The following is a 20,891-nucleotide window of genomic DNA, read 5'->3' on the forward strand; positions in this document are numbered from 1 at the left end:
CTAATGTTCATTTTTTTACATTTTTCTAAACTATATAACTGGACTAATGACTGACACTGTGGTGTAATTCGACGACACCTACCTGCACTTTGGCTCATTGTACATAGTCATTGAGCAGTTTCCATGCACGCAGAAGTTCTGACAGGGTTTGACGAAGTCACATCGGCCACCATTCAAGTACTTGGAATATTTTGGACATTTACAGGTATGTCCCTTGGTGGAATGGGGAGAGTTGAAGCACATGGCCTTGCCACAGTGGCTGTCCTTCGTGCAGTTGTTGGGCACTGGAACACAACCACAGTCATGTAACAATCAACACAACCAGAGTCATGTAACAATCAACATGATGACAGTCATGTAACAATCAACATGACGGCAGTCATGTAACAATCAACATGACGGCAGTCATGTAACAATCAACACAACCAGAGTCATGTAACAATCAACATGATGACAGTCATGTAACAATCAACATGACGGCAGTCATGTGATAATCAACATGACGGCAGTCATGTAACAATCAACATGATGACAGTCATGTAACAATCAACATGACGGCAGTCATATAACAATCAACATGACGGCAGTCATGTAACAATCAACAGAACCACAGTCAAGTAATCATCCCAAACTACAACAACCACAGGCGTGAATAACAATATAATATTACACATTCACACCTCTCACAATAGACAAGTGATACAGGAACCTATATCTAGTCAGCTCATACAACAAGCATGAAGTATGGGGTTCTAGTCAGCTCTTATAACAAGTATGAAGTATGGGGTTCTAGTCAGCTCATACAACAAGTATGGGGAACGGCATTCACTCATTACTCCAAATGCTCTTAATACAAAATTGAAGGAGACTTACAGTCGATGTTCATCTTCTGTTCCTGGGCCACAACAATGGTGCTGATGTGTTCAAGGCCTGTGTAGACCACCTGGGGGTCGACAGGGGTGTGGTTCTGGGTGCGGCCAAACTTGTGGATTCGGAGTAACTGGTACTTGTGGAATGTGAGGACATACAGAAAGTCTTCAAACACCTCCAGCTTGAAAGGGGGGTCAGACTCTGAAAATACACAAACACAAACTCAAACTAAATGAAACATGTATTATATCTGGGAATACACTGAATAAAATACAAAAGATAGTACTTTTGGAGGGTTGGCTTCCATCTGGGATTCAAACCCACAATCTAACCAACTCTGCCACCACAGGTGAGAAAGTGTAATCCCATATCTCAAACTGATCTGTCACTGCAGACATGCTAAGAGTGAAAGAGTGAGTGAGTTTGGTTTTATGCTGCTTTAAGCAATATTCCAGCAATATCACAGCAGGGACAGCAGAAATGGGCTTCACACATTGTGCCCATGTGAGGAATCAAATGGGGTCTTCAGCGCGAGGAGCGAAAGCCTTAACCACTATGCTACTCCACTTCCCCAGACATGCTAGGAATTATTTTAGAGAACAGCATGGTGTGGAAGCTTGTGGGAAGAAAATAGATTAAGTGTATGATGGACAAAGAGCCCTTACCATTGAACCTCTGTACAATGGTCCTTCCTTTGCCATGAACATTGATTGTCTCCACCGTGCTCTTCTTGGTGTCACACCAGTACACCCAGCCATTCTCATGATCCACTGCAATGCCGTTTGGCCAGTCCAGTTCGTCTCGGACCAGTACTGTTCTGTTACTGCCATCTAAGTTGGCACTCTCAATCTTTGGCCACACCCCTTGTTCTGTCCAGAAGATCTTCCTGAAATGTGTAGCAACATAATACAGTCTGAACATTTGGTCCAATGGTACACTCATTGTTTTGGGCACCTATTGTAACCTGGATTCTCACAGGGAGACAAGCAAGGGTGACTGGAGACCTATTCTACCCCAGATTCTCACAGAGAGACAAGAAAGGGTTAATGGTGACCTATTCTACCCCAGATTCTCACAGAGAGACAAGAAAGGGTTAATGGTGACCTATTCTACCCCAGATTCTCACAGAGAGACAAGAAAGGGTTAATGGTGACCTATTCTACCCCAGATTCTCACAGAGAGACAAGAAAGGGTTAATGGTGACCTATTCTACCCCAGATTCTCACAGAGAGACAAGCAAGGGTGACTTGGTGACCTATTCTACCCCAGATTCTCACAGAGAGACAAGCAAGGGTGACTTGGTGACCTATTCTACCCCAGATTCTCACACAGAGACAAGAAAGGGTTAATGGTGACCTATTCTACCCCAGATTCTCACAGAGAGACAAGGAAGGGTTAATGGTGACCTATTCTACCCCAGATTCTCACAGAGAGACAAGAAAGGGTTAATGGTGACCTATTCTACCCCAGATTCTCACAGAGAGACAAGAAAGGGTTAATGGTGACCTATTCTACCCCAGATTCTCACAGAGAGACAAGAAAGGGTTAATGGTGACCTATTCTACCCCAGATTCTCACAGAGAGACAAGCAAGGGTGACTTGGTGACCTATTCTACCCCAGATTCTCACAGAGAGACAAGCAAGGGTTAATGGTGACCTATTCTACCCGATTCCAACAAGGAGACAAGCAAGGGTTAATGGTGACCTATTCTAGCCCAGATTCCTACAGGAAGACAAGAAAAGGTTAATGGTGACCTATTCTAGCCCAGATTCTCACAGGGCTCAGTAATGGTGATGACTGCAACATAAAGCCACATTCATCCCTTCCCAGTCCTCCGTACCCTGAGCTAGGATCCACGGCTATGGAGTTGGGCTCTTCCAGTCCACTGTCGATGATGTGCATTTGGTTGCTGCCATCATATGTCCGCAGCTGAATGGAACGGGTAGTGGAATCGATGTAGTAGATACGTTTCAAAACCCAGTCCAAGGATATGTCTGAAATCTTGGCATGGCCGAACCACAGTTGTGGACCCTGTGAGGAAGAACAATAGTGACACATCTCATAGTCAAGTCAAGGTCATATAACAATCTTTAATAAACTTTGAATGGCAGTTAGAGTTACACATAAGGGAGAAAATGGATGTCGACTTCTATATTATGAGAACTCAACATTTTGGAACATATTAAGTGAATGAATCCTAGGAAGATATACCTATAGATATGAACAACAAACAGAATATAATGATACGGGTGGAAATGTCAGAAACATCAACTAATTAGCACTGATTGGAGATTGTTATTTGTCCATCGCTAATCAGCCAATCAGGAAGTGGAGGCACAGGGTACCTAGCACTGGTAGTTCACCATTTATCTGTTGCAGCCACCCCCCACACCCACCAACCTATCAAGGCTAAACCCAGCTGGTTTCCATTTGTCCATTGAGTGATGATGTAAAACTGTACTCAATGTTCCAGTAACATCAAGGACCCCAGGATTTCACTATTGTACCTGCATGGGGAATTGAAAGGGCCTTTGTCCTTTGCCCTCTCCTCCTCCTTTCCAGCCACCACCACCCAAATTATTACACCGCACAGACATAAAACCAACAGTGAAGAGTAATGAGCTGGTATAGTAAATAAGTAATTCTGCATTGGTTTTAATATATCTTAAATTAACAGTAATTTGTTTTCCTTTGCCATAAACAGACTGTAGTCTCTCCCTGAGAAACAGTCCACATCATGTACTGCGCCATCAGATAAAGTGGCTAGTCAGTGAAAAAAGACTACCTTAGATTTCTGGTCCCGCTTGGATCGCTTGTTCTGGGTGTTTTTCAAGACGTTTTTGTGAACAAACACCATGTGATCTTTGTCTTCCGTCACGATGAATGCAGTCCACTCAGCTTTGGTGGTGTCGATGTCCATTGCGACAATCGTGTTCTTCTTCCTGCTGTTGTTTAACTGTGACATAAAAACAAATATGTGTCAAAATTTGACACTTGGACAACAATGGCCTGAGAAAACCTGAATTCAAAGGGATTGAAACCTGGTATGATGTAAAATTGCTGCCCTGCATATATCACTTCCCCAGTGGAGATTATCCCCTCCTCAGTCAAGAACAGCCTCAACCAATCAATATCAACTCCACCCTCCAGTCCAAATCAACCACCTCTCATCAAGAACATCCCCTCCCCAATTGATATCAACTCCATGCTCCCGTCAAAAGCCCCCTCCCCAATCGATATCAACTCCATCCTCCCGTCAAGAACCTCCCCCCCCTCCCCAATCGATATCAACCAGACCCTCCAGTAAAGAGTCTTAAGTCTGGATCACCTAATCTCCATTCGATATCAACTCCCTTCCCTTTCAATATCAACCAGACCCTCCAGTAAAGATCAACACCCCGTCAATAGCACCATGGTGGTCTCACCGTGACATTGAGGGGTTTGACGTCCATGCCGTTGGTGGTCATATTGACCTGGGTGGGACTTTGCAACAGCACTGACTTCTCTGCAATCAGGATCACAGGCGGAGTCCCTACAACAAAAAAAAAACAACGTCGATGTGCTGTATAGGAAGTTGTCTCCAACAACAGTGAGTGAGTTTAGTTTTACGCCGCACTCAGCAATATTCCAGCTAAATGGCAGTGGTCTGTAAAAATTCGAGACTGCACTAGACAATCCAGTGATCAACAACATAAGCATCTGTCTGCGCAATTATGAACCGATGACATGTGTCAACCAAGTCAGCGAGCCTGACCACCCGATCCCTTTAGTCGCCTCTTACGACATGGGTTACTGAAGGCCAATATTCTAATCCAGATCTTCACGGGTCGTCTCCAACAATAACACAATACAGCACATATGCTTGAGGGCAATTACAGCAGGAATCAACAGCATACAAATGTACATACAAGAACTCTGAGGCGTGAGGGACTGTACATATAAGTAGGAAGTATGGCTCCACTACCTCAAGGTGTTGGGGACAGTATATACACAAGTCAGTACATACACATGTAAGTACAGGTATGGGCTCACCATCAGCTGTGCAGGCCCCTTCTGCCCCGAATCTGCGACTGTATCCCTCTCGACACCAGCAGTAGTGGTGACGATCTTCCATGGTGTAGTTGCACTTCTGTGAGCAGATGCCCCACTGATCACATGGGTTGATAGCTTGAACAAAACAGTGCAATGGGAGATCAAACTTGGAACAATGGCAGATCAACTTGGAACAATGGGAGATCAACTTGATCAACTTTGAGCAACAGGAAATCAACTTGGAACAGTGGGAGATCAACTTGTAGCAACAGGGAATCAACTAGGAACAACAGGTAATCAACTTGGAACAACTGGAAATCAACTGGACTGTATTCCTGGCAGAATTACACATCTAGCTTTTTGCTGCACCCAACCTGTGGGACAATCATAGATGATCAATACTTACGATCACAATGGAAGCCGTCATGGTTGAGCCTGAAGCCATCTTTACACTCACACCTGATGCCCTTGGTCAGTTGACGACACTGCTGTTCACAGCCACCGTTCTTCAAAGTGCACATTAGGTTCTTCTTAACAGTATCTGCAGACAAAACATCCAACGATCAAAATATCAGTACAGTCTCCATTATGTGAACAAATGTTACAATCACTATTTGCAGGATTGGGTATATACCAGAAAACGTGTGAATATAAAGGATATCAGGAAGTATGTGACTATACAGCTACACTGCCTTGACGTGGATACATACCGCAGTAGTTGGAGTCTTCATCAGACTTGTCCTCACAGTGTGGTGTGCCATCACACACCATGCTCTGGCTAATGCACTGTCGGGAGCTGTGGCACTTGAAGTCCATCGGTCGACACTGGTGCTCCCTGGGACCTGTGCATGGAGGGTAGAGTGTGGAATCAAGAGTGAGTTAGAACTGGCCCAGGATGAACATTCTGTACCTTAATCAAAGGGGAAAGTATGGCCCGGAGTGGGGATGAACTGGACAAAGCTGTAACATTCCGGAGGAAGAACTGGCCAAGGCTATAACTTTCCGGAGGAAGACTGACTGACTGAGTTTGGTTTTACGCTGCTTTTAGCAATATTCCAGCAACATCACGGCTGGGGACACCAGAAATGGGCTTCACACATTGTGCCCATGTGGCCTGGAGGAAGAACTGGCCAAGGCTGTAACATTCCGGAGGAAGAACTGGCCAAGGCTATAACGTTCCGGAAGAAGAACTGGCCAAGGCTATAAAGAACTATCCAAAGGGAGGGGAAGAGCTGGCCAAGGCTATAACTTTATAGGGGAAGAACTGGCCAAGGCTGTAACTTTTTCCAAGGGGGAAGAACTAGCCAAGGCTGTAACTTTCTGGGGGGGAAGAACTGGCCAAGGCTGTAACTTTCCAGGGGATGAACTGGCCAAGGCTGTAACTTTATGGGGGGAAGAACTGGCCAAGGCTGTAACATTCCGGGGAAAGAACTATCCAAAGCTATAACTTTCCAGGGGATGAATTGGCCGAGGCTATAACTTTATAGGGGGGAAGAACTGGCCAAGGCTGTAACATTTCAGGGGAAAGAACTGGCCAAGGCTGTAACTTTATGGGGGGGAAGAACTGGCCAAGGCTGTAACATTCCGGGGAAAGAACTATCTAAAGCTGTAACTTTCTGGGGGAAGAACTGGCCAAGTCTGTAACTTTCCAGGGGAAGAACTGGCCAAGTCTGTAACTTTCCGGGGGAAGAACTGTTCAAGTGAGCAAACACTACAGGACACACACTGCAGGCGGCTATTCATTATGGAAACATTCAGACATGCTGACAGAGAGGCCCCCCTGGTTTATTGATACATGGACCAGGGCATCTGTTGTATATCATGATATGACCAACTGCTTCTCATTCTTCGATCCATACAATAGTGTTGAACACAAGCCATCAAGTTCAAATTATAGTCCATAATAAGCAATACTCATTCTTGGAAAAAGGAGCTCATTCATACTTCAATACTTTCAAAACAGGAGTGTTTTTTCCCTTGAAACCAACAATACTCTTTCAACAATGTTCCAAACAGATCTATAAATAACACACCAGTTATATCCTACAGTGAAAGTCACTCCTGTTTCAGAGGGTGTACTCACAATGATCTTCATCCGACCTGTCAGGACAGTCACTGTTGCCGTCGCAGACCATGCTGTTCCAGATGCAGATGCTGTTGTTACAGCGGAACCTGCCTGGAGCACAGCCCAAACTGTCTGCAATACAAGACACAAACTGTCTTACAACAGAGCATAATATCAGAGCTTTACAGTCGCGCTACTGGCTCCCTTCAGACCAACAGAGGAAGTAGTAACATTAAACAGATATATTTCAATAAAACAAAAGTATTTTTGTACATTTCCATAATTCATTTATGTATGTTTTAACAGAGGGAGAAGAGAGAAATACTTACCACACATTTTGGGGGTCTCATCAGATCCGTCTGCACAATCGTTGTCGCCATCACACTGCCACAATAGAGGTATACATTCGGAATTGCTGCAGCGGAACTCATCCTTTGTACAGTTCCTATCTGCAACATCACAACATCACACAATATACTACAGAAACATGGCCTGGGCCCTTTGTAGAAATACGATATGCACGATATTGTGGAACTGAAGAAAAATGATCCAGAAATCTATGCCACTGTTAATATCAGTAATATCATAGAACCAGAGCCCAAACTAAAGTGGATTCATAAAAAGTGAAAACAAACTATAATTAAAACGGACGGAAAAGGCTGTAAAATGTATATTATGCTTTACCAGCATTACAGGACGGAAGTCGGAAATGTACACATATATATATTGTTTGCTGTTATATCTTTTGTTCACCTTTGTTGTACCAAAAAATTCCCAAATGTATGTTTGCTGCTGTTGATGCTTTATTACTCATCCCAAGAACTTGCACGGTCAATCAAACCATCTCCTTCTACTGCAAATCATTTAAGATAACTAATGAAACAAAATGTAAATAAGGAAAATTCTATCTCTTAACTGCAGAGGTCTCAATAATGCTTTTAAAAGAAAACAGGTATTCAGGTTCTTAAGGCTAAAAAGGCTAACATATTCTGTCTTCAAGACGTTCATTTCACTACTGAGCAAGAACAGCTCATTAAACAGCAGTGGGGCTATAGTGAATGTTATTTCAGCCATTTCGAAGCAATGCAAGGGGAACAGCTATTCTTTTAATAACAATTTTGAATTTAAGGTTACAGGTCAACAAATTGATATGGATAATGGAAATTATATTCTACTGACAGTAAAAATACATGATAGTGACTACACAATTATTAATGTATATGGACCTAATAAAGATTGCCCCGAGTTCATTATAAATATCAAAAATATGTTAAAACAACAAGAAAACGATAAATTTATAATATGTGGAGACTGGAACATGGTATTAGACAGTGACTTAGACACCTACAACTACAAACACATGAATAACCCAAAAGCCAGACAAGAACTATTAAACGCTATAACTCTATTAGACTTGAAAGACCCCAGGAGAGAATCAAACCCGTATAAAAAACGTTTCACTTGGAGACAACCAACCCCGCTTAAACAATCAAGGCTAGATTTTTTCCTTGTATCACATAATCTCTTACAGGCAGTTACACAAACAGATATATCCCCAAGCATTAATTAGGACCACTCAATAATCTCACTAGCAATATCTTTGGGAGATAATGATAAGAGGGAAAGGATTTTGGAAGTTTAATAACTCTCTACTCCACGATGAAAAATATGTTGAAAAAGTAAAAACTACAATAAAGAATACCTTACAACAATATGAAGTTAAAACGGAAGCAAAAGCTGAAGAAACAAGATATACCATAAATGATCAACTGTTATGGGAAATGCTACTTCTAGAAATTAGAGGTATGACTATATATTATTCATCTACAAAAAAGAAAATGACTTTAAATAGGGAAAAGGCTTTGGAAAATAAATTGAGAGAATTGGAAATCGACCTGGATACAGAACCAGCTGGAAAAAAGACAGAAATTCTTAAAAAAGTAAATGAAGTTAAACAAGACTTAGAAGAAATTAGTAAACAAAAGATAAAAGGTCTATACATAAGATCTAAGGCAAAGTGGATCGAACAAGGGGAAAAACCATCAAAGTACTTTTTACAATTAGAAAGCAGAAATTTTTTAAATAAATCAATAATGGAATTGGAAAAAAAGGACGGTACAGTGATAAAAGATTATAAGGAAATACTAGAAGAGACTAGAACATTCTACAAAAAAATTTACTTAAGTGAAGACTGCACACAAATTAAATTAGAAGAATTGTTCATAGAAGATGAAATACCTAAACTGTCAGAAGAAGCTGCCTCATCTTTAGAGGGAGAAATAACATACAAAGAAACGCTTTGTCGCTTTAAAGAAAATGAAAAATGATAAAAGTCCGGGCCCGGATGGCTTCTCCAGTGAATTCCTCAAGTTTTTTGGAATGACTTAAATAAATTTCTAATTAACTCCTTGAAATATGCATATGAAAATGGTTCCATGTCCATTATCACAAAAACAAGGTCTTATTACTTGTATCCCTAAGAGTGGTAAAAGTAAAAAATGCTAAAAACTGGAGACCAATATCACTACTAAATACCTCTTACAAACTAGCTTCTGCAGTTATAGCAAATAGAATAAAGACAATATTACCACTTATTATCAGCGAGGATCAAAAGGTTTTATTCAAGGAAGATACATAGGAGAAGTCACAAGGCAGATATACGACGTAATGGACTATAGTGAATCATATCAAATTCCAGGATTATTACTGCTTATTGATTTTGAAAAAGCTTTTGACTCGGTTGACAGAAAATTTATGCAAAATGTAATGGATTTTTTCAACTTTGGACCATGTATTCGAAATTGGATACAAGTATTGCTAAACGACAGTGAATCAAGCGTATTAGTAAATGGGTTTGCGAGTGAGTTTTTCAAGATAACTAGGGGATGCCGACAAGGAGACCCAATATCACCTTACATTTTTATCCTATGTGCCGAAATACTAGCTATTCTAATAAGAAAAAATAAGACTGACTGACTGACTGAGTTTAGTTTTACGCCGCTTTTAGCAATATTCCAGCAATATCACGGCGGGGGACACCAGAAATGGGCTTAACACATTGTGCCCATGTGGGGAATCGAACCCGGGTCTTCGGCGTGACGAGCCAACGCTTTAACCACTAGACTACCCCACCGCCCAGAAAAAATAAGAAAATTAAAGGGATAAAGATAGGTAATATACAAAGCCTTTTAGCCCAATTTGCAGACAACACTACAGTGACCTTAGACGGATCTGAATCAAGTTTGTATGCAGTTTTGAACACATTAGCTTTCTTTGCAAGATTTAATATAAAGCCAGTTTTTACAGTGCTTCAAAGGGAAATACTCAATTATTACAAAGCTACCAAATACACAGCATTTTCAAATGCAAACCCATCAAAATTCTATGCCTTCTGGTCTTCCTTCCATACACTTTTTGCCAATTATACCAACCTAGATGTCATATAAGTATAATAAAATTTGATAAGTGCATCTGAATACAAGTACTGGTATACATATTAGCCTTTGGTAAGGATAACAGATACATTATAGCAATTTACCCTGAACATACGATGATTGCTTTTGTATTGATGTATTGATTGATTGTACTGATGGTGATGTTTTTGCTCAACGTCTGATGACGAGGATGTGTTGTATATGATGCTTTTGTACCACAACAACAAATGTACTCTGGGAAATAAAAATATTTAAAAAAAAATAAATATATACTACAGACAGTGAGTGAGTGAGTGAGTGAGTGAGTGAGTGAGTGTTTAGTTTTACGCTGCACTCAGCAATATTCTATCTATATGGTGTTGGTCTGTAAATAATCGAGTCTGAACCAGACAATCCAGGGATTAACAGTATGAACATCAATCTACACAATTGGGATATGATGACATGTGTTATCCAAGTCAGAGAGCCTCACCACCCGATCCCGTCAGTCACCTCGTACGACAAGCATGGTTTACTGATGATCAATTCTAACCCAGACCTTCATGGGATACTAGAGACAGACCACATCAACCTGTTGTATAGTACAAGATACACCCTGCTGAATGTCAACTGTGTCTCTTGGTACTGTACATGTAGGCATATCCTCAATACCAAACTCTACATGTTCTCAAATTTCTCACATCCATTTCGTAAGTGTTATTTGCTGTGACAAACACATCAATATGATGAAATTGGTTGACTGTTTGGTCTACAGCATGTTGATCTCCAGATCTCAGGGTATTGACTGGAACTGGAATAGGATTTAGTTTCACACAGAAGTAGTATGTCCCTTACCACATGACCACTCGTCTGTTCCGTCGGCACAATCAGTGTCGCCATCACAGCGCCACGTCTTGGGGATGCAGTGGAGGACATTCAGACACTTGAATTCCATAGATGTGCAGTTCACGTCTAAATCAAACAAGCACAACACTGTACACATAAACGATTATTACAGCGATGTTTTGGTACAGATCCTTACACTGTTGTCATAGTGAAATAAATTGATTTTTCCACAAACTGTGTTAATGTTGCTATCTGTCAACCTCTAAGATATGACTAGCCAGAATAGGAAACCCTAAACAACTCAAATCAACAAAGCCATGATTGAGAATGCCTATCTCAGCCTCTACTAGAACCACAGCTCTGACAGATATGTATGATATATAACTCTTCTGTTAACATTGAATGTCGGTTTGTTACAGTTGTTGTTGATACTCTATTTATCCACACTCCAAAACGTTCCTGACTTGAATGCAAAGAACAAGCTTTTGTCTGTTTGTTGCTTAACACTGCACTTAGTAATATTCCAGGTATGGCAGTACATAGATATTCAAGTCTGGACCAGACAATCCACTGACTGACCATGAGCACTGATCTGAGCAATTCGGATGCGACATACATAAAAAGCGTGACCATGGCATAGATGAGCTGGATTAGTAGCAGCTGAACCTTAGGTCACTGCATCGGGTTTCTTACACTTTGAGCAGTTCTTTTCATCACTGCCATCTTCACAGTGGACCTCTCCATCACACAGCTGGCTCTTCCGGATACACTTGCCGTTGTCACATCGGTGCTCAGCCTCTGAGCAGTTGCGGGGCACTGAAGTCAGAACAACCAGCCATGATGACAAGAATCTACCACACATCCATCATCTGGCTGGGTAAGGTGCTGACATACAAGATACATAACTGTGTTTGGATGTCATAACTGTAGGTTTGTGGCAAGCTGAGAGTGAGTGAATATGGTTTTACATCGCTTTTAGCAATATTCCAGCAATATCGTTGCTGGTCACAGAGGAAATGGGCTTCACATATTGTACCAATGTGGGGAATCGAACGCGGGTCTTTGACGTGATAGCGAATGCTTTAACCACTAGGCTACCCCACCGCCCCTGTGGCAAGATATGATGCTCGCACAGCCAATTAGACGCCTGGTTAACTGTCCGTGAAGATGTTCCGTAATCCCGAAGGGACCAAATCCTCCAACTTCACTGCTCATATGAATAGACCACTCACCACAATCCTTCTCATCCGACTCATCGCGACAGTCGTCATAGTAGTCACACTTCCAGCGGCCCGGGATGCAATGGCCATTATCACAGTGAAAGTAAGTTGGGTCACATGTTCTTCTATCTGTAACACATACAGTAACTACATGTAATCAAATCTTAAACATATCTTCCATTAATTAAAAAGACAACTGATATTACATCTGATACAGTGAACATGACAGATCACTTCAACATCAGACCTAGATACTCGATCTGTGTGTAGGGTGTCTGTTTTACAGACCTACAGTTACAGATTCAACAAGAACATACGGCATTCTTCATATTTCTCGTCTGTGTCATCTTGATCTCCACAGTCTGGATCACCATCACACTTCCAGGCGTTGGGGATACAGCGGCCGGTGATGTTGCACTTGGTGTGGTCCTCCTTGCAGTTCAGGCTGGTGCAGTTCTTGGGTTCATCCGAGCTGTCTCCACAGTCATTGTCATTGTCACAGAGCCACACATAAGGAACACAGCGGCCATTGTTGCAGGAGAACTGGTTGGCATTGCATGATGAATTGGCTGGAGGGAACACAAGACATCATCAGTTAATACAGCATAATGTTGTTCCAGCATGAAAAACTGGTAAGCACTGCAGGAATAATTGGCTGGTAGCAAGACTAGAAATGCTCAATATAGCTTAACATTCCGGCAAAAACATTCTGGTTTTAATTAGCAGTAATTTTAGTTATATGTACATAGCACAATAAATATTTTCCCATTCATTTTTCTCCACACACAATTTACATTCAAATTAATCATAATTCACATACGACATTCCTTCTCATCCTCCCCGTCGGCGCAGTCGTTGTTGCCGTTACACTGCAGGGTCTTGGAGATGCACTTGCTCTCCTTGTGGCACTTGAACTGGTGCTCCATACATGGGTAGGAATCTGGGTGGAATAAAGCAAACATAATTAACATAATTGGCTGGGCAGTAAGTTGATTAAAGACAGTGAATTTACAAAGGGATTACATCTCTATCATAACATGACTCTTGGGTGCACAAGACCTACATACTTCAGCTGTAAGGTGTATAAGACCTCTATTAAACCATGACTGTGTGGTGTATACGACCTACATACTGCAGCTATAAGGTTTTTATGACTTGTAATAAACCATGACTATGTGGTGTATACGACCGACGCACTGCACCTGTAAAGTGTAAAAGATCTCTATTATACCATGACTGTGTTGTATAAGAACCATGACTTACCACACTTTTCTTCATCTGATCCGTCAGCACACTGACTCTCACTGTCACAGATAGCAGTCGGGATGTGGCAGTCCCGGGCACTGGAGGCATTCTTGCATTGGAACAAGCCAGGCTGGTCACAGTAGTAGGTGCCTGGAACAGAGGGGAGATCAGTCACACTCACAAACACATGGAACAGAGGGGAGATAACTCACACTCACAAACACATGGAACAGAGGGGAGATAACTCACACTCACAAACACATGGAACAGAGGGGAGATAACTCACACTCACAAACACATGGAACAGAGGGAGATAACTCACACTCACAAACACATGGAACAGAGGGGAGACTCAGAGGGGAAATAACTCACACTCACAAACACATGGATCAGAGGGGAGATAACTCACTCACAAACACATGGAACATGGGGAGATAACTCACACTCACTAACACATGGAACAGGGGGAGATATCTCACACTCACAAACACATGGAACAGAGGGGAGATAACTCACACTCACAAACACATGGAACAGAGGGGAGATAACTCACAAACACATGGAACAGAGGGGAGATAACTCCCACTCACAAACACATGGATCAGAGGGGAAATAACTCACACTCACAAGCACATGGAACAGAGGGGAGATAACACACACTCACATTGATCAGAGGGGAGATAACTCACACTCACAAACACATGGATCAGAGGGGAAATAACTCACACTCACAAACATGGATCAGAGGGGAAATAACTCACACTCACAAGCACATGGAACAGAGGGGAGATAACTCACACTCACATTGATCAGAGGGGAGATAACTCACATCAGAGGGGAGATAACTCACACTCACAAACACATTGAACAGAGGGGAGATAACTCACACTCACACACACATGGAACAGAGGGGAGATAACTCACACACAGAAGGGAAGATAGATCTCACAGACAACTGCAACGTCAAGCTCCATGCCTGAACATTCCACCTGCCTCACCTTCCAGTGTCATTGCTGCCACCAGTGTTCAAGCAGCAATTATCATTTTGAAAATTTCGAAAACCTAAAATGTTGTGACATATAATTCTGTGTGTATCATTTTGAGAATGACATTATAATGACTGGAGAAATGGCTTCCAACTGACTTAGTATTTCCCAGATATGGCAGCAATAGTATAGAGAGTGCTATGAATGGCTATCAGTCACATTGATCACCGCACATAGCAGAAGCAAGGATAGCTCACAGTGATAATGCAGATTACTAGACCGTCCTGATTTCCAGATCATTCCTAAGACACAAGGGACTTACCACATTCTGGAGGTTCATCAGACCCATCCTCGCAGTCGGTGTGGTTGTCACACTTCCACCACAGTGGAATGCACTTGGACGTCTTCTTGCACAGGAACTGGGCACTGGAATCATAGTCAAAACATCCTAATGTGCCTGAATAGGAGTCCTTACATTACAATATGCCTGAATAGCAGTCATTACATATCCCGACTATACTGACAGAAGTACTCACCTTGTGCAGTTGGAGATGCAGGTCTTCTTGTCCCCTGCTAGGTAGTGGTTCTCGGGGCATGCACACACATGCTCGATGTGGCTGTGTCGGTTGTGCAGAGTTGGCCGCAACAGACAGAGATGAGTGCAGCCACTAAGCGCACAGGAGCTATATTCTGTCTCGTTGGGACCTACAACATACCAACTCAGTCAGTACTTGTAACAAATATACTCCCCTTTTGATGATAAAGCTAATTTGCTATACAAATTTTAATATTACTATTCATCTGGCAACAGTTTATGCTTCTTATGCAACTATGCACCTTGCAACTGCCTGTATTAACACTGCCGCCTCCCTAGCAATAGCCTGTGTTAAAGCTACTACTCTCCTGGCAACAGCCTACACTTGTGCTACTACTCACCTGGCAACTGCCTGTGCTGCTGCAAAACCTGGATGTCCATGGGGCGATGCACCATCTTCACCAGCATCTTCGGATCTTCCCCAGTATACTTGTCCGCATAGTATATAGCAGTCTTCTCCCAGTCTGACCAGAATATGTGGCTTTCAAAAGTAGCCAGAGCAAAGACATGGGGCACAACTGTGTTGTCTCGCACAACAATTCTACGATGACTACCATCCAAGTTAGCCATACCAATATAATCCAGGCTCCCATCAGCCCAGTAGATCTTCTCCGTGATGTAGTCGATGGTGAGTGCGTTCGGCCAGGCCAGGTGTTCCTTGATGATTGTCTGTCGGTTTGTTCCGTCCATCCAGATGCGGCTGATGTGAGGTGTATCGCCCCAGTCGGTGAAGTACAGGTAGCCGCGGGCAGGGAAGACATCGAGTCCTCGAGGTTCCTGAAGCCCTTCACGTAGCAGCACCTTGCGGAACCTTCCATCAAGTTTGGATACTTCTATAGTATCTGTTGTCTTGTCACACCAGTAAAGATTGCGCCCAATCCAGTCTACAGCTATACCATCAGGGTTCCGAACAGTTGTGCTGTGTAGTATCTGAAAACAGACACATAGCAGCCATGACCAAAAGCTGAAGTGACTGTAACACAAGCTTCTATAACATTTTAATTAGTTAAGCATCATGGCTGACAGTGTTAGCACTGTAATCACCAGGATAAGTAATAACACAACAATGTAACCAATAATTGTAACCAAGCCAAACTTCCATCTATATGATAGTTGTCTGTAAGTGAATGAGTTTTGTTATATGCCGCTTTTAGCAATATTCCAACAATATCATGGTGGGGGACCCCAGAAAAGGGCTTCACTCATTGTACCCATGTTGGGAATCGAACACGGATCTTCAGCATGACGGGCAAACACTTTAACCACTAGGCTACCCCACCTCCCCTGATATCATGACTATCGACATACACAACTGAGATACAATGACATACATCAAATAATTCAGAGAGACTGACCACCTGATCTATTTAGTAATCTCTAACGACAAGCATGGGTTGCGGAAGACCGACTCTAACCTGGATCTTCATCGGTTCAAATATTTTCAGCTTGCCAAGTTCTTGAAAGGAACTTTATCCAGCAATGTTTTAGTTTAGTGTGACTTTTGATCAACTAATGCAGTTACCTCTGTCTTATTGGAAGCACTTCTATCGAAGGACATTCTGTTGATGCTGCTGTTGACGCTGGTGATGTCACTCCAGTAGATGAACTTCTCCTTCCAGTCGTAGTCAATGGCAACAGAGTTGAACAGTTTGTCTGTCAGGATCTGTGTGTCCCCGCTGGTTATGGTCACATTCCGAATGTAGTAGCGGTTGGACACCAAGAGAATAGAGGGGGCAAGGAAGTACTACACAAACACAACAAACATGTGGTAGACTGTAGATATATATAGAGGGGGGCAAGTTGAAGTACTACACAAACACAACAAACATGTGGTAGACTGTAGATATATATAGAGGGGGGCAAGTTGAAGTACTACACAAACACAACAAACATGTGGTAGACTGTAGATATATATAGAGGGGGGCAAGTTGAAGTACTACACAAGCACAACAAACATGTGGTAGACTGTAGATATATAGGGGGCAAGTTGGGGGCAAGTTGAGAGGGGGCAAGTTGACTACTACACAAGCACAACAAACATGTGGTAGACTGTAGATATATATAGAGGGGGGCAAAATGACGTACTACACAACACAAGCACAACAAACATGTGGTAGACTGTAGATATATATAGAGGGGGCAAGTTGGGGGGACGTTCTACACAAGCACAACAAACATGTGGTAGACTGTAGATATATATACAAGCACAACAAAGGGGGCAAGTTGGCGTTCTACACAAGCACAACAAACATGTGGTAGACTGTAGATATATATAGAGGGGGGCAAGTTGACGTTCTACACAAGCACAACAAACATGTGGTAGACTGTAGATATATATAGAGGGGGGCAAGTTGACGTACTACACAAGCACAACAAACATGTGGTAGACTGTAGATATATATAGAGGGGGGCAAGTTGACGTTCTACACAAGCACAACAAACATGTGGTAGACTGTAGATATGGTGCCAGTTATTGCAACAGGTCAACAATCACTCCACCAACCGTTCTCTTTAAACTGGTCCATTATAGATTGAAATAGAGCCAGTCTAATTTTTTTTTTAAACAACTCAATTTATGAAATAAGGGAAAACATCGAGCTAATTTTCTTTGTATAAAACTTTGTCCATGAACTAAGGGAACTAATGTTTCTTTGCACAAAGCCCTGCCTACAGATTAAGATTAAGCAAAATTGTTCTAACTTTTCTTTCCACATAGCCCTGTCAATGGATCTACATCTATTTCTAAATGGGAAGCATCATCGACCTAATATGTATTCGGTTTCAGAGAAGTATCTCTGCGCTACCTTTTGCCTTGCAGCGCTTGCCATCAGGCTCCTTGACATAGAACTTCGGGCAGGAGCACTTGTAGGACCCCATGGTGTTCTGGCAGTAGTGGCTGCAGGGGAAGGAGGTGTTGCACTCGTCCACATCTACAACAGGAAGTGATGCACTCACTGCACAGGAACTCAACACATACACCATGGTCAGTCTACACACTTATATATGGCAGGACTATATTCTTCTCACAAAACAAAATGGGCGCTAAGCTTCATGCAGCTAAGTCATATGTTCACTTGATCCTAAAGAAAACACAAACACTGGGGGTTGCTGTTCTACATTGTCTTTTAAGAATGATCAGTTAAGGTCCATGCTAGCCAGACCAAGCTATACATGTGTCTATTGAAAGCACTCACTTCTTCTGTTAACTGTGGCAAGTACCCGTGTAAACCATTCTAAAAACCCAAACCCCAACAACCGGACCCTGCATGAACCTTGCAGCCTTGATGAGATTCTGTGTATTGTAAACACAAACCATCTTGAAATTTCAATGTCATGTGACACCTACCAACACACGTAACCTTGTCCTCGTCAAGCTTGTAACCATGGCGACAGTAACACTCAAAACCTATCTTCTTGTCCTTGCACTTCTGTGTGCAGTATGTGCGGTTGATGTGGTGAGCTGTGGACAAGCACTCGTTGATCCCTGCAACAAGTAGACATGATGACACTGCAATCTTTTATGACATATTAGAAATGAAAGAGTCGGGAGTAAGATTTATCATCCAAAATAAATTTTCCAACATTTTCAGTTTGTAAGCAGTGATAACATTTGTGTTGAGGGTCAATAGTACTGAAAACAAGTTTCAGTGGCAGATTCCGATGTAAAGTAACCTTTGAAGTCACGTTGGTCTGCAAACATCAAGGTGCAGTTTCGTAGCAGTGATAACTCGTGTTTGTCATCGATGACAAAACAATGCTCCTTCTGTTAGGATAAATTATTCTGCTGCACAACAGACTGAGGTCATATTCAGTTTATAGAGTAATGTCATTCTGATGGATCAGCAACAGAATTTAATGCATGCTCTGCAGACTTCCATTATTCATTTTGTCATCAGCTGTCACTCACCACAATTGTCAGGTTCATCCGACATGTCCCCACAGTCATTGTTGCCGTTGCAGACAAGTTCCTCGTCGATACAGACGTTGTTCTGGCACTGGAACTGTGTGACGTTTCCACATGGCAACACTTCACAGTTCATCTCGTCGGAATGATCGGGGCAGTCAAAGTAGTTGTCACAGCGCTCAGCCATTGGGATACACTTGCCCTTGTTGGAACACTGGAACTCATTGGGGGCACACTGTTGGTCCACTGGAGGGGAAGCAGACTGGCGTGAGTGAGGCAGTCAGGTTTGGTGCTGCTATGATTAGTATTGAGTAATATTATGACAGTTTAATCAACAGGGGTGGAAAGCCAAAGAGTGAGTGAGTGAGTGAGTTTAGTTTTACGCCGCACTCAGCAATATTCCAGCTATATGGCGGTGGTCTGTAAATAATCGAGTCTGGACCAGACAATCCAGTGAGCAACAGCATGAGCATCGATCTGCACAATTGGGAACCGATGACATGTGTCAACCAAGCCAGCGAGCCTGACCACCCGATCCCGTTAGTCGCCTCTTACGACAAGCATAGTCGCCTTTTGTGGCAAGCATGGGTTCCTGAAAACCTATTCTACCCTGGATCTTCACGGGTCGGAAAGCCAAAGAGATGCAGATGTTGAACTTTGTGATAAAACATACAAGCCACATTTATTGCTGACAAACCAAAGCTCATTTCCAAAGCAAGATTAGAAACTATACTACTCCAGGTACAGCTACAACCACCTGATTCTTTCACAGTAATTCCTAAATTTAGTTAGTTGTATATGACCACTTGCTCCTGGGACGGCTAGGGGGTGAATCCCTGTACAATAGTGCCTTAGATCACTGGACATTTGAGTACATTTGGATTAACATTGCTTTGAACAGTTTTTCAGCATAAGCCTGATGTTGGAAGATATTCAATACAACTACAGGTGTTAAACAGATCTACCGTTGAAACCAACAAGCACAGGTGAGATGAAACCTGAACACAAGATCAATGGTTTCTGACAAGTTCATGGGATGCAATGCTACACAGCAAAATGTCCACCACCTTGGAGAACTATGTTGTCCTGCAAGCTACCTGCAAGCTATCAAACTGACAAACCAACTTTGGATTTTAAACACGTAAGGAAAAAGGTAAAGTTTATGTACCACAAGACTTGGGTTCATCCGAGTTGTCTCCACAGTCATCATCGTGGTCACAGTAGAAGGCCATGCGAATACAGCGTCCGTTGTCACAGGAGAACTCATCTGCTTCACAGCGAGGGACTGAAACATCAAAGCATGACAGCAAACATTTAAACTTGAACACACATCACATGACGTAACAAGTTTGATAATTTCTAGGATTTCCACAAGAATTCTGATCAATGGTGAACTGTACAAATCTGTCGTATGTAGGACCTGTAACTTACCTTTGCAGTTGGCGGATGTGGACCCCTCGTCGGCACCATTGATGCAGTCTGTGTCGCGATCACACTTCCACGTCTCGGGGATACAACGACCACTGTCACACTGGAATTTGTTGGGATCACAAGTCCGGTTTTCTGAAAAAACATATGTGCATGTTACCAAATAAGTGAAATTCTTCTGAAATCCATTGAAACAGAAGGCAAGGTTCTTAGCCAAAAGAATCAGTTTAAAGTTGATAAGTATTTAAAGGATTTACAAAGGCTTTACCATAAAAGTACCAAATTT

The 20,891-nt window shown here is 42.3% G+C and overlaps 1 protein-coding gene across 1 annotated transcript in view; it reads right to left on the bottom strand.

The window, feature by feature from the left end:
• LOC124273921 (low-density lipoprotein receptor-related protein 1-like) overlaps positions 1-20,891 on the bottom strand; it is a 188,903-nt gene that overhangs the window by 16,023 nt on the left and 151,989 nt on the right. Inside the window, 26 exon segments of the mRNA XM_046709263.1 lie at positions 83-284; positions 874-1,071; positions 1,536-1,756; positions 2,712-2,902; positions 3,657-3,827; positions 4,297-4,403; positions 4,904-5,038; positions 5,310-5,444; positions 5,614-5,745; positions 6,987-7,100; positions 7,298-7,417; positions 11,237-11,353; positions 11,921-12,043; positions 12,460-12,576; positions 12,765-13,016; positions 13,268-13,387; positions 13,711-13,842; positions 15,001-15,104; positions 15,215-15,383; positions 15,615-16,203; positions 16,796-17,008; positions 18,073-18,203; positions 18,620-18,757; positions 19,181-19,423; positions 20,346-20,462; positions 20,609-20,740. Coding sequence (XP_046565219.1) covers positions 83-284; positions 874-1,071; positions 1,536-1,756; positions 2,712-2,902; positions 3,657-3,827; positions 4,297-4,403; positions 4,904-5,038; positions 5,310-5,444; positions 5,614-5,745; positions 6,987-7,100; positions 7,298-7,417; positions 11,237-11,353; positions 11,921-12,043; positions 12,460-12,576; positions 12,765-13,016; positions 13,268-13,387; positions 13,711-13,842; positions 15,001-15,104; positions 15,215-15,383; positions 15,615-16,203; positions 16,796-17,008; positions 18,073-18,203; positions 18,620-18,757; positions 19,181-19,423; positions 20,346-20,462; positions 20,609-20,740 — 4,423 coding nt within the window.

Source organism: Haliotis rubra, unplaced genomic scaffold (genome assembly GCF_003918875.1).
Source record: "Haliotis rubra isolate DU_JTF1 unplaced genomic scaffold, ASM391887v1 Scf186, whole genome shotgun sequence".
In the NCBI taxonomy this organism is placed as follows: Eukaryota; Metazoa; Mollusca; class Gastropoda; order Lepetellida; family Haliotidae; genus Haliotis; species Haliotis rubra.